We start from the raw sequence: 15,251 nt of genomic DNA on the forward strand, positions 1-15,251 counted from the left end.
TACACAGCAAGTTCCAGAACAGCCAAGGCTACACAGAGAAACCGTGTCTCCTATAAACAAACAAAAAACAAATTTAGAAAAAGAGAAATATTGTCTAAATCACATTGGTCTGTAAGCATATCTATGGGGATATGTCTTGTTTGTCTTCACTGATGTAAGAAGACCCAGCCAAAAATGTGGGTTAGCACTCTTCCCTAGTTTTCTGACATGAGACATTTAGAGTAGAGAAAGGTAGATGACCACTAAGCATGCATGTATTTTTCTGTAGATGTGATGTAACTGACTGCCTTTGTACTGCCCTGCTATGATGGACTTGTGAGCTTAAGCAACCCTTTTCTTCTCTAAGTTGCTTTTTTTGGATATTTTACCAAAATAACAGAAAGAAAACTAGAATACATGAAAACCAGAAATTCAAAGTCATCCTCAGCTATATAGTAAGTTTAAGAACAGTTTTACATGAGATTGTCTCACAAAAAGAAAAGGACACCATAAATTGAAAAAATAAATAGGCTAGCAACCCCCCCAACACACACACACACACACACAGTGGGAGCAGCTACCCCTGGGCTGGTGGTTCTGGTTCTATAAGAAGGCAGGCTGAGCAAGTCATAGAGAGCAAGCCATAAGCAGCACCCCACCATGACCTCTGCCATCAGCTCCCACCTCTAGGTCCCAGTCATACTTGAGGTCAGGTCCTGACTTCCTTCAGTGATGAACTATGATGTAGAAGTGTAAGACAAATAAACCTTTTCCTCCCCAAGTTTCTTTTCATCATGGTGTTTCATCACAGCAGTAGTAACCATAACCAAGACACTGCCAGACACACAGGCCAGGAAAGCAAGGTAATTGCAGATCTTCAATGTTCCTTTCTTTCTTCCAAATCCAAACTCCTAGTCTCATCCTCCAGCTATGTAACAGACTACCTGCTTCAGCCTCCTATCCCTTTTAACCAACATTTCTAGAGGATCATACAGATCTCCTCCTACCTTCCTCCACACTCATACCATTGTCTCAGACCCCAACTCCAGTAGGCATTCCTTGGGAACCTACCAGCAAAGCCATCCAAAGAAGCAAGTAAGCCAGTGAAGAAGGTAGGTGATCTTCAGATCTTTACACCTCCTCCTTTCCTCCAAAATCAATGCCCAAGTGTCATTCCCAGATCTGTAGCAGACTACCTGCTGTGGCCTCTCCTGATTCTCTGCCTATATTCCTAGTGTACTAAAAAGATCAAGGTAGATCACCCTCCTTTCCTTCCTTCTGTGAAGCCCCTCAGCCTCTCTGTTCTAGTTTATTCCTATTCCTAAGTATCAGATACCAACACCTAGAAATACACTGAACCAGGAATCCCTAGTGGCCATACTTAGCAGAATCCAAGAAGCATTTCCTACCAAGCAATTTAGTCACCACACCCTCCTAAGAAGCAGAGAGGGCAACAGAAACACAGGAACAAAACACTCACCAAACAAAGGCAAGACCAGATATTAGCACCTAGATACGTGGTTCTCAACCCCCACAAGGGTTGCATATCAGATATCCCGCATAGCAGATATGTACATTGTGATTCATAACAGTATCAAAATTACATTTATGAAGTAGCATCAAAAATAGTTTTATGGTTGGGGCCAAAGCATGAGGAATTATATTAAAGAGTCACAGCATTAGAAAGGTTGAGAACCACTAACAAAGAAGTGCTGTTTTAGCCTTTCTACAATAATCTGACTCCAATCTAGTAATCCACTGTTATTTGTGTTCATATGAATAAAACTATGCCACTGAAACATACCTATGTTTCTGACCATGATTCCTTTCAGTTCATCCACTTGTGCTTGAGTCTCCATCACTCTGTCTTGCCCTTTATTTTCGGAGTGATGCTTCTACAAGATATTAAGTTTTAACTTACAATATTAAGACACTAGTATTACAATACAATAAGAAATAAAAATAACAACCTATATTGAGGAATGCTATATAATTATGGTTCTATTATATAAAAGGTACATATATCTGAAAAAACAGTATTACATTTAGAAAAAATATTGGCAGTGTAAAAATTGCTTTCATATGGAATGCATTTTAGCATAAAATATCTTATTTTAAGTAAAATTCAGTGAATGTATTACAATATATGAAATATATGAGACTCTTAGGGCAGACGTGAGGGAATATGTAATCTCTGCTTATACAGGAAGGAAGGAGAAAATTAAAAATTACTATGGTTGGCATGGTGAGAAGCAGGACAGGATAAAATTAACCTTGATTTTCCTTACTTCTTGAATATGATGAAATAGGCATACACTCGCTTCTTTTAATATCTACCCTTCTATCTGCTGGGATAACAACATGTCTCTTATTGTCACTCACTTCTCTCAAGATCTAGAATTTAAAAGACTGATGATAGCATGTATTTTGAAATTATCATTCAAGATAAACAACTATAAAATGTTTAATGCACAATATTACAGATATTTCACTATGTAATTAAGAAGAGATGTTATTTAATTTACTATAATACTATGTATATATTTTCATATTTGTTATAGGGAGGAAATTAGTAATTCAAAGAATCACACACAGATCTGGAGTTAATAACAAAAGTTATTAGTTTTGCTGCTACATAGAATATTTTTAAAAATAGAAAAGTAAAAACTGATTAAAATGTATAGTTTTCCATATTCACAATTAAATAATAGTTATAGGTTATGTCTTTGTGCCCTAATACTTTTACATATAAAGAGAAAGCATGCTGAAAGGTGCTCACCATCATTCATATCATGAAATGCATATTAAAAACACAAGGTACCAGTGCATACCCACTAGAATAGCTAAAATGAATGACAGATAATAAATATTGACAAGGACAAAAAACACTGGAATTGCCAATGAGAATTTAAAATGGTATAATCACTTTGGAAAAATAGTGTGATACATTTTTAAATTACATATCACCATATGACCCAGAAATTCCATTACTAGGTATTTATTTACCAGAGAAATAAAAACATATGTCCACACAAAGATTCATATGTGGAAATTCACAGCAGCTTTACTCATAACAGTTAAAAACTAACAGCAACCCAAATATCTACCAACAGATAAATGAGTTAAACAGTATGTACACAGTATTGTTCGGCAGAATACAGAAATATGCTGATTTATTCAACATAGGTGAGCACTTTAGAAGAATTATAATGAGCAAAACAGATTAAATCAGAGTACTTTATGATTGTATTTATAGAGAATTCAAGGAAAAAATAATCTATAGAGATAAAATATAGATTTGCTAGGACAGAGCATTGGGTAGGTGACTTACTAAAAAGGGGCATGGAGGAAAGTTTAGGGTTAACAGAAAAGTTTTTTTTTTCTTGACTGTGGTGGCATTTCAGAGTTACACACACATACACACCATCATTTCAGTTGGTGAGGAAGTTACGCAGATGAACAGATTTTCACAAGTCTAATTTGAGCTATTCAAAAAATCAAACTAAGGAAAAGGTGTATATATAGGTTAAAATGCCAGTTGAAATGTTTAGTGGATTTAAGCATTAAAAGGGTAGCCAAACTAGTCTATCTTTATCATTCTTCAAAATCCTAGAATATACTGACTATTAGTAATAGAGAATAATCACCAACTAGCTATCTATACTAAAATGACCACTTTACCTCTTTTAATAGAGAGCTTTATTATGTTGGCTTATAGTGACACAATCAGAAAAGTGTTCTATAGGTCTGGGCCCCTATATCCATGATGCTTGAATTTAACAAAAAAGAAAATACAAATTAAAACACTATGTCCTGAGAAAAATCTTACCAGTTGTGCAGCCAAAACACTCGAGAACTCGCTATTCATGGCATATGGAAGTGCAGTCTGTGCTCTTGAACCGTAAGTAGTTTGGAATCTCTTTTTTACTTCATTCAGAAAACTGAAGGCTCGAGAGCGCTCAAAATCCTGTAAAGTGACCAATATTGTACTCATATTTACAAAGTAAACAAAGATATTTGGCAGATTAGTAATAACAACAATAATGTTTACTGACTCATGACTGACTCCATGAGGAGTAAGCAGAACGGATCCTGCTTCATAGATAAGAAACAAAAGCTACAAAAAGACAACTAACTTGTCAGGTCAAACAGCTAATAAATTAAAAAGCTGAGAGCCAAATTCAAACTAAAAACAATGGTATGTAGATTAATAACTCAGGGGTCAGGAATTGATTTTCAATTCTTCCAGTTCTTTCACATGATCACAAGGTCTAGCATAAGAAGATGCTCAATACATCAATAAAAATAGTATAGTTTGGAGGCTGGAGAGATGGCTCAGTAGTTAAGAATGCTTGTTGCTCTTTGAGAGGACCCAAGTTTGGTTCTCAGCATCCAGGTTGGACAGCTCACAATTGCCTATAACTCCATCTCCAAGGAATCTGATTTGCTCTTCTGCTCTCTGTGGACATTCTCACACATAGAAATACACATACACCTAAACAAAATAAAAAACAGATTTTTAAAAAGATTATGGTATTTAATATATAAATATAATGCTATTGATATGGATTTTGAACTAATACTTTCTAATAGCAGTGATACATCTGAAAAGGTCAAGTGACGTACCCTGTCTACTCACCAGAAGTCAAAAAGTTGTGTATATGTGTGTGTGCACACATGCAACAAACCACAGCTTAAGAGTTTTGCTGCTCAAGTTGGACCATTTGATATTCTATGACAGTTCTCATCGATTTTAAGCATTTCACATCAGTCCTTACAGATACAGCTGGACTTTATTGTGAAACCAGAGGAAAAAATCATTTGATGATCAATGTAATTGAACATCATTTTGACTTAGTTTAAACCAAGGATTTTTCATTATTTTATGTGTGGGAGTGTTTTTGCCTATGTAGCACATGTATGCATAGCCTTAGAGACCGCAAGAGGGTGCCAGATCTCCTAAGTTACGGATGTTTGTGAGCTACCATGTTGTTGCTGAGGCTCTAACCTGGGTCCTCTGGAAGAGAAGCCAATGCTCTTAACCACTCACTGAACCATCACTCCACCACTACATCACAGATTCTTGAACTGGGATCAATGGTCAGAATTCTAGGGGCACTTGTATTAGGATACGAAGAAATATTACACTGTTATTTTCATCATTCTTTAGGTTAAATTTCAATTTTGAATGGAAGTAACAAAACAAAGGAGTATTAAACAGTACCTATAGCTTGTCATCTCCAGAAATATTTATTAATATGCTATCACAGTTACAGGTATTTTGAAATAGTTTACATGCATTAACATTTCAAAAGTATTATTATTAGGCTGATGACCAGGTATTCAATGAAGTCATAAAGAAATATATTTATTAGTATATCCTTTAAAATATATTGAATGTTATATGTAAGTAGAATTGATTTTGTTTAGACTCCTGTGTGTTCTAGTTCATACCTTTAACAACATTCTTGGTATAAACACAAGGGATAAAGGAGTCTGTGACAAGAAAATTTAAGAACATTGATTTATAGAAATCATGTTAATTTAATTCCATGACTCTATCAGAGAACAGCTTAGAAATAGCACATGGCCATTATGGCATGAAAAGGAGTTAACTTCAAAAGAAAAGAGAGGGGCATATTTTCCTCTGTCTCTCTTCTTTGTACATAAATAAGTAGCCATGTAGCTACATGCAACCATAAGGGGAACTTGTAAGAAACTAACAATGAATAATGAAAATGTTTCTTGATGACATTAAGTTACTGAACATTCTGGACTTATAGCCAAAATACTCAGAAAACAACCTAACCAATGTAAACTACACATGTACATTGATCATAATGCACTATGATACTGTTTTTCTAAAGTACAGATATATAAAAATTTATTAAATATTGACTGAAGGAACTAAATAATTAATTTAATATTCAATGTCAACATTTTGAGAAGCTTTTATAACAATCGTAGTCATTAGGTAGAGAGAGGCCAAATTGGATCTCTCCATTGGGTCCCTCCCCTTTGAAGCTTGGGGAACCACATGGAAAGAGGGGGAGGAAGAATTGTAGGAGCCAGAGGGGCCAAGGATACCAGGAGAACATGACCCACAGACATTAACTAAGGAGGGCTCACAGGGACTGAAGCAGCAACCACAGAGTCTGCATGGATTCACACTAGGTCCTCTACACATATGTTATGGTTGTTAGCTTGGTGTTTTTGTGGGACTTGTAGCAGTGGGAATGGGGGAGTCACTGACTCTTCCATCTGCTCTTGGACCCTTTTCTTTCTACTTCCTTGCCTTGCCCAGCCTTGTTATGAGGGTCTATGGCTAGTCTTATTGTATCTTGTTACGCTATGTTCAGTGGATAGCCCTAGGAGGCCTGCTCTTTTCTGAAGGGAAACAGCAGGAGTGAACCTGGGGAACAGAGGAGGTGGAGGCAGGGGAAACTACAGTCAGGGTATATTGCAAACCAAGAATAAATTTTAAAGATTCAAAAAATGATTAAAAAAACAAAAACAATCATAATAAATGCTAATTTGAAAATACTGTATGGGGTAGTAAATTTTCAGAGAGATTAAGCAGAAACTATCAAAACTGAGCTAAATAATACATATTCAAGTATCAAACTTTGTCATAATATGCTCTTTATAATAAATGCAAAATGCAGAAAAAATTCAAGCTACAAATTTTTATCATCTTTAGCCACTATAGGTATAGATAATTAATAATTGACTGTATTAGTATGCATAGTAAAATAGCAATATATCTTCAAGTTACTTACATCATCAGTGATACAAAGATACACAATCCTGTCTTGGCAGATGTAATGAAACAAGTAACTGTAGAATAAAAGATATAAATCATATTGTAATTTTAAACATCATCTATTTTGCTTCTAAGTTCTATCTATATATGCCAGTTTAGTATGTCCAACTTCACTATATTAATTACAAATACAATTCATTCTCATCCTCCCCTCCCCTATACATTTGTATCTCTGGATAAACTGACAGGAATGAATAAAATGTGAAAAGAGGTTCTCGTTCCTAAATAACATGTGCATTAACATTTAAAATGTTAACTACAAAAGCATAAATGGATTTTTAAGGCCTACAGAAGAGATGGTGTCTTAGAAGGGACACACAATTAAAATATATCCCCAGTGGTCCACAGGCTTCTTGTTTTGTTTAGCTTTTTCCTGGTATGGCAAATAAAAACACCTTTGCTACAAAATTCTCAACAATAAAATTTGAGTATCTACTTTGATCAAGTTAATGTGCAAGGTAATAAGGATACAGAATGTAAAATCATCTATCCCTGTTTCCCTGTTTTTTTTTAGGGATTGTAGTATAAGGAATAACAATGTAGCATGGCAAACAAGATAACAAACTTGAGTGTCATATGAGTAAGCAGGCAATATGGTCTGAATTCTAAAGAATAAGTAATAGATAGGAATGCAAAGAGTAAGCAAAGAATATACAAAAGTGCAAAATTAGGCAGTGTAAGGATATGGAGATAAAAAGCACATAATAGATATGTAAGAGTAAAATCTGTTCACGTGACAAAAGTATAGAACATTCAGGGAAAAGAATAATTGCCTGGACAGATGACAGTGGAAAAATGAGTACATAATAGATTATACAAGATTTTATAAACTGCATTGTATACTGACTTGAGAACAACGAAAAATTCAAAACATTTTTGCTTAGGGAAGGTAATGTTATCACATTTGATGATATCAAAAATCAGTATGTAACCCACCACCTGAGCTCCAGTCCTACATATGCTACATGATGTCTATCATACTTAACGTTTTCTTGTACTATGAAAAGTTTTTTTTGCACTCCTGATGCAGTGTTTCCCGCCTCATGGCCTCTACCAGTTGGTGTGAATGTTCCTCCAGGCCATCTTTTCCATGAGAGATGTTCACATTTTCCATTGACCATCTTTCTGCTCTGAATACTCAAAGACACTATCTACATTTCACTCCCCCTGCCAAATATTCCCCCACAATCAACTGCCTCCATCTTTGAGTCAGAAGGCATATAGTGCATTACCTTTATCATAATCATATAAATAAGAAAAGATAATTTATGTAAAAACTGGCACAAAAGACAGAAAGTCCTCACTTTCTAAGTTCATGCCCAAGGAGAGTTACAGAGGAGGAATGAAGGACTATAACAACCTAAAGCAGAGCAAGGCCAGAAACAAGCATTGCTTCTGATAGAAATCCAACAATAGTGCAGCTTATGTTTTGCAGGACTGAAAACATGGCTCAGAAGTGAAAGCAGTGAAGGTGTGATGCAGGAGGCAATTTGAGATAGCATCTCCCCACTGCTCTGGAATAATCCTTTTGCATACTGTGAATATGTATTACTCTCAATGGTTAATAAAGTGCTGACTGGTCAGTGGCTAGGCAGGATTTTCAGGGCAGAGAGAATGCTGGGAAGAAGGGTAGAGTCTGAGGAGTCATGAGAAGATACAGATAAAGCAGGAGATAAGATAATGTACCGAGCCACGTGTCAGAACATAGACAAAATAAGGGTTAATTTAAGATGTAAAAGCTAGTAGTAACAAGCCTAAGCTATTGGCTGAACATTTATAATTTAAAAAAAAATTCAAAACTTGCTTTTGGCTTCCTAAACAGATTTTTACAAACATTAAGTATGGTAAGCATATGCCAATAAAAGGTGAGAATTATTACAAATGTTATGAAGAAACAAATAAATTAGCACTGAGCAGTAAGTCACTAAGTGTGGGTGGAAAACAAAAATTAGGACTAAAGTAGTAGAAGACAAGGTCACTGAAGAAAAATGGAGATGAAGTAAGAATGGGATGACAAACTTGTAGAAGAAAGGTAAATATTTGGTGAAGTAAAATATAATTCTGAAGTTTTACGCTTAGGTAGCTGAATGTCTAGTGAAAGTATTCAATTTATAAATGTGGATGTTCTTATTTTGGTATACAGAAGCAAAAGTTGTCTTATTGAGATGACAAACATTATATGACTGAAACCAAGGCAGAAGTTAAAAAAAAATCTCAATGACTAAACCTCACCTAACAAACATGGGTAAAGACCAGGTGAAGACCGAGTAGAGATCACAAAATGTATAAAATAATTTCTTTTACTAAAACTTACATTGTACTTATATTTCCTAGCCTCCCTTATAGACAGATGCAGGTATGTTACTAAATTCTGACTCCAATAATACTAGTGGGAGATATATTCCCTTCTTCCAACTAAAAGAATTTCATATTTTTTCAGCAGTGATGGCAGAGCCACCCCTCTAGCTCCAAATCACTTATCTCTGGAATATTTCATATATATCAATTTTGTATCACAGTGTCTTCTAACAGTAGCTTTAACTAACTTGTAAAGGGGCTTAATCCTAGAAAGTAATAAGGATTCCTGACATAAAAACTAAAGATATAAGGCTTAATTAATAAAATATTTTAAGCATCAATGAGAAAAGCTAAAGTGCTTTTTAACACGATTACTAGGACTTCCCATCTATATCCTCTTTAATACGCCACCATTGTGATCTTTCTAGAGCAAAAGCTGTCATACCTTAAAAACCTTCAGTGCCTTTCCACTGCCTACAAGTAAGTCTACATTCTTAATATGCCCTATGAAGCCATGCATAACTTTCTCCAACCATCTCTTTAGTTTTATCATCATCATGCTGAGTAGTTGTCACAGAGAATGACTTGCAATTCCATAAATATGACTGCATAACTCTGCTCCTTCTAACTAGAATGCCACTATTTCCAAGTCTTTGGTAGACTTCTGTATAGATTTCACCATTAAACTATAATCTTTGTGAAGGCAAATACCACATTTCTTGTTATATCACTTTCAACAGGTAAAGTGCCTATCAATAGCTAAGTACTAAAATAATGAAAAAAAGAATACTGTTTATATTATCTGTATCATTTCACATATCTTAGAACTCTATAGTGAAGCCATTTTATATGTAACATTTCCCTATCTTTCTTTAATATTTCAATGATAGGATAAAATAATCATAAGTTATAAGTAACAAAACCAGACCTTTTTTTACTATTTTGAGATAGGGTTTCATTCTGTGGTTTAGACTGGCCTTGAACTCACAACGGGATATAGTAGTAGGATTAGAGGCATGAGATACCACCATGACTAACTTAGCACCAGACATTTTCTAAGCTAGTCAAATTATTGTTTTGTCAAATTAATCTACCTAAAAGCATGGTTTCTGCTGTTTTTACTGCAATAAAATTCCTTCCTTCCCTCTACCACATGCAGATCAGAACTCACTTGCCATGTGAGTAAGTTAGTTTATTATTTTCAGAAGGTATCTTAGCCAGAATCTGCTCTGTCACCTCCAGGAAGTTTCCTCCACACCAGGCATGTTTGGCAAGGATAGTGGTTCCCCTGGCAACAACAGCAAAAAGAATGGCCATGACTTCAATCTGTTAAAAGTAAAAAAATAAGAACACAGATTTAGAATATTATTTAGGCACAAGCTTTCAAAAGTAAACTTATCATTTACCTACATTCATCTAAAAATAGTATTGAACAAGCCAGTATAGTATAAAAATCAATGAAGACTTAATAGGAACTGGGAACACAGCTCAGTGGTATAAAGTATGCTTAGTATGCCCATAACCCTGGGTTTGATCCTCAGCAATAAGGAAAACTAAAAAAAAGAACAACCTCAATGTTTTTTACAAGCTTATGACTTAAACTGCTTATTGTTATTTATCAGTATATACATAGGCTGAATTTATAAACTATATAGCAAAAACTGATACTCTTTTGAAAAGCAATGATCATAGATAGCAAAGTGACATAAAGATGACATTACAGTTTAATGAAACAATCTCATCCTGAAAATTTATCTTAGAGAACAGTTTAAGAGAAACTAGACTCTAGACTCACAATTATAATAATAACAACAACCCATATTAAGTATTCACCTTGTAACAGACACCAGTTTAAGTACTATGATGAGACTTTAAATCATGTTGGGTAGCAGAATGTGTCACTTGACACAATCACTTAAAATCAAATTTTTAAGACCGAGCTCAAATTCTGAAAACTATATTTAAATAATCTGGCCTAGATGAGCCTATAAGAAAATATTTCATATAACCATATTTGATTAGATGAAGTAGAAAACTATTAAGTGGTTGGGTTCAGGGAATTTGCTGAGCCCTGATTAGAATATCAGCACTGAAGGACAGTACATAGAGCAAAAAGGCATTCATCTATCATTTAAGCTGAACTTCTAGTAGTATCTTGTCTTCATTCTTACTGCCTAAATAAATTTGTTCCCTAGAGTTATGTCTTCAGTAGTCTGCGTTCCAGAAGCCTCTGAACAAATATGTATAATTATAATTTCCAAACCAGTGTCTCATATTTTTATCTCTCTTTATCTAAAAGACTCCCTTGACCATGTATCACCACTCTGCAGTTATAATTCTATTTCTTAGACTTTTGTCTATATATTATCTTTGCTTCTCTGTCTCCTTTTAACTCCTTAATTTACTATATGCTGGCTTTTGCCCTTAAAAATGCAAAATATAATGCTTCCTAAAATCACTAACAGTCTCCCTCTATGATATAAAATAATGATCATTTTTCTATTATCACCTTACTTAATTTCAAGAGCCATCAACATGCTAACTGATTCTCATTCTTGAAACTTTCCTATGTATTTGGCTTCTCTAGCTTTCTTCTTGATGACTTTTCCTCCCCTAACTCATCACTAAATAGTAAATTCCCCAAGGAATTGATTCTATATCCTTTATCAAAGATGAGCTCATGTGGATTTGACATTTAAAATATAATTTATAAAAGATACACTGTGTATAAAAGAATAGGGTCAGTGATAAACCCAAGACATAACCAATAATTAAGGGGAAGATTAAAAACCCAAGACATAATCAGCTTAAGGGAATCATAATATAAAGGGAGACAGACATAAATAAATACAATAAGGTGTAGAGAATGAATAAACTAGGAATGACTACAATTGTTTAAACTGTTCAAAATAAGATTATGCAATTATGTGATGCTAATCTTGAATAAAAGAATGACTATGTATGTATCATAATTTTCCTCAGTATACTGTTAACATTTCTCCTTAAAAGATAAGTCAGATTGTTTGTTTTACCCTATCTTCCCAATTCTCAGCACAATACCTAGCACAGAATATTTATCAAACAGTTAAGTGAACACTGGGTACACTTATAATATTATACCTAGAGATAACTTTATATTCTATAGAAACTGGCAAGAAGAGTATTTTTTTTTACTACCAAACTCTCTCCCTAATTCAGGTAAGACAGTTGATTGATAATAATCCAATCACCAATTGTTTATTCTGAGACATTAGCAAGAAATAAATCAATGGCAGATAAACCACGATTTGTGGTTTATTACAATTTGTTGGATAACCTTGGAACGGGTAGCAAAGGAAGAACACTATCAAGGAAGACAATTAAAAAGAAGGGGTGTTGATGAAGAGTCAGGTTACAGATCAAGATTACTCTTGTTGCTATTACAAGCATTGTTTCTCAAAAATGATCTGAAGTCCAACTCAATCCCTCTCACTTTTTCAGGACAGGATTTTATTCTGTCAAGCAAACTACCTTTAAAATTTTGCATTAACAAACATAAACCACCATACTGATGTATTATTCCTCTCATCCCTGTCCCCCAAACATGTAAGTTTCTGGATTAGTCACCTCCTATGTCTTTTTACTATCAATGTATCTCATGCACTTAAAGGAGTATCTAGTGTGTGTTCATTCTTTAATAACTATATATTAAATATATTGCTTCCAGCCATAGCTATTCAAAGGGAAAGAATTTTTTAAAGAGAATGGTGATGCATGTCATAAAGTGCGATTAATAAAATCCCAAGAAAAAGACTTGATAATTCATTTGCTATGAGAGTCAGAGCCATATTAACCAAAGAGTAAAGTATATGATCAATTTGGTAAATATTGGCCATCAATAAAAATAACAGTAACACGCTCAAACAATAGGCTTGAGTGGAGATCTACTGCCTACTAGAACTGAGAAAGGAATGTCAATACTGCTAAGGGTGTGTGGAGGATAGGAATTTACAATAAGCATGAACAGAAGGAGAACAAGAAACAGAAAGTGATGTCGGTGAACATGGGTGAAAGAGCTTTTTGGCTATAGAAAAGTCTGCAGAACGCGAATGAGAGAAAAATAATATTTCCTACCCTGTAATTACAACTTAAACGAAGCGTTCTGACACTAACCGAGACCTCTTTAGCTGAGTAAAACATGCTTTGCCAAAACTGAACCTGCTCAACAATTAGAACTGTAGACAAAATAAAAATTCAAGTCACACTTGCCCTGCCTTTTACTCCACCCTGGCACCTTCCAGTTTACACTTCCGCTCTCTCTCCGAATTGTCTCCTCACCTCCCGCAAAATGCCCCACTCCCTTTACCTGTCAAGGTACCCTCTAGCGGGCACTCCCGCTCGGGCCAAGGTGCGCAGGTCTTCCCAGTGTCGCCCACTGCCGGAAACCAGAGAAGGATGGGACTTGACACCCAAGCTTCCGTGCAAAGCGCCCCGCCTATATGTGGCCTCCTGGGAACGTGAGCTCTCCTCCAATGGGAGTGGGCTAGAGGGCGGGATCCCAGACGTTCCCTACCCTCCGCACTTCCCAGGGCCCATACTGCACTCTGGGAGTAGTAGTTCCGACTATAATGTCACCACGTCTTCCTTAGTCCGGTCAACAGCTCCTAAAACAAAATCTAATGCTGTACCATTTAATACCAGAAAACCAGAGAATGCAAGCCAACACAAGTAGTCTACCGGTATAATCAGCAGGATAAATGAGGAGCTGAGCTTCCCCCGCCATTTCCCAGCTGATTATCAGGGATGATGTCGCCTGTTCATAGACAAAACAGAATTTCTCTGACAGGAACCCCTTGTCCCTTCGTTATGAAAAAAAAAATTAACTTCCTTGTGTTACTCACCAATCATTTTCCCCATGCTTTGGCCGCAAAAATAACAGCAGCAGCAGCAGCAACAACAACAGTAATCAGCAGCAGCTACTTTCCTGTGGTTTGAATCTGCTATACTACTATATCCTTTTACTTCTTTGATGAACACTTCTTTCTCATTACCACCTCCACCTCCGCAGCTACCCGTACAAGCTCCCAGTTTCCTGTCTCTTTGTTACCTTCACTTAGAGACCCTGGAGTTTTCTCTTTTGAAAAACATTCGAAAGTCACCCTTTTCAATCCCATACTTCCAGCCTCCTCACCACACACTTGAGTGTGGTTCTCCAAACTCTCCATTTAATACAAAGTTCTCAATGTTGCTAAAAAGTACTTTTCAGCCATTGCTATAATTCAACTCTGCAAAATACATATTCTGAATTTTATCTCTTTTAAAACCTTTGTTTCCTAAAATCTAGTCTTCAAAAGATACTACCGTCACAGGTTTGCTTCCCACCTCTATGCCAGCTCATTTACTTTCGGAGTTTACATGTTGCTTAGACCTCTGGCCTGCACTTTGTTTTCTTAACCTTCACACTTCTTGGTTATATCAGCTATCCCCATTGCATTGCTGGCATTCATATCTTGATGATTCTCATTTACACAGTGAAAGGATTCAGGCATTATGCTGGTCTGCTCCTGTCACCTGGCAGAATGCACTCAGGCAGTACTCTGGTCAGCCCAGAGTCCATGAGTACTAGTCTGCAAAGGACCCCTTTAAAAGACAGATCCCAGGCCGGGTTGGTGGTGCATGCCTTTAATCCCAGCACTCTGGAGGCAGAGGCAGGCGGATCTCTGTGAGTTCGAGGCCAGCCTGGTCTCCAGAGCAAGTGCCAGGATAGGCTCCAAAGCTACACAGAGAAACCCTGTCTCGGAAAAAAAAAAAAGACAGATCCCCACCCACTTATGCTCTCTTACCTTCTTCGTCTGTCTCTCTTACTGTTCTGCTCTTACCCTCTTCATCTTGTCTCTCCCCACTCTTGCTCTCCCCCTCCCCCACTTTAATAAACTCTATGGTTAACCATTAATGTACCTCCTGTTTCATGTTCCACGCCGGTTCCATAGCGCACGTTTCTTTCTAACTTAAACAAAAGAACAACATGAAGGAAGCCCAGACAATAGTACTGAGGCCCCAGTGTCAACTGGACATCTTGGGTATGTATAACTTAATAATAGTTCCCAATCTACCCAATAGATTTCTATTTTCACCTGTTCCATAACCTGCTTGTTTCTCTCTAAATCCCATC

General features: G+C 36.1%; 1 protein-coding gene across 2 annotated transcripts in view; it reads right to left on the minus strand.

Moving 5' to 3' along the window:
- The window catches only part of Vamp7 (vesicle associated membrane protein 7), a 29,801-nt gene extending 16,203 nt beyond the window's left edge, over nucleotides 1-13,598 (minus strand). Inside the window, exons 1-5 of one of the 2 annotated variants that reach the window (XM_027432514.2) lie at nucleotides 13,446-13,598; nucleotides 10,337-10,426; nucleotides 6,759-6,816; nucleotides 3,809-3,946; nucleotides 1,784-1,874 (exon numbers count right to left, since the gene is read on the minus strand). In XM_027432514.2, the coding sequence (XP_027288315.1) occupies nucleotides 1,784-1,874; nucleotides 3,809-3,946; nucleotides 6,759-6,816; nucleotides 10,337-10,365 (316 nt within the window). In that variant the 5' untranslated portion in view covers nucleotides 10,366-10,426; nucleotides 13,446-13,598. Of the gene's footprint in view, nucleotides 1-1,783; nucleotides 1,875-3,808; nucleotides 3,947-6,758; nucleotides 6,817-10,271; nucleotides 10,427-13,445 lie in introns of both variants that reach the window. The other variant, XM_027432513.2, reaches the window with a different exon arrangement.
- Between the last annotated feature and the right edge of the window lie 1,653 nt (nucleotides 13,599-15,251).

This window comes from Cricetulus griseus, chromosome X, assembly GCF_003668045.3.
Source record: "Cricetulus griseus strain 17A/GY chromosome X, alternate assembly CriGri-PICRH-1.0, whole genome shotgun sequence".
Taxonomy (NCBI): domain Eukaryota; kingdom Metazoa; phylum Chordata; class Mammalia; order Rodentia; family Cricetidae; genus Cricetulus; species Cricetulus griseus.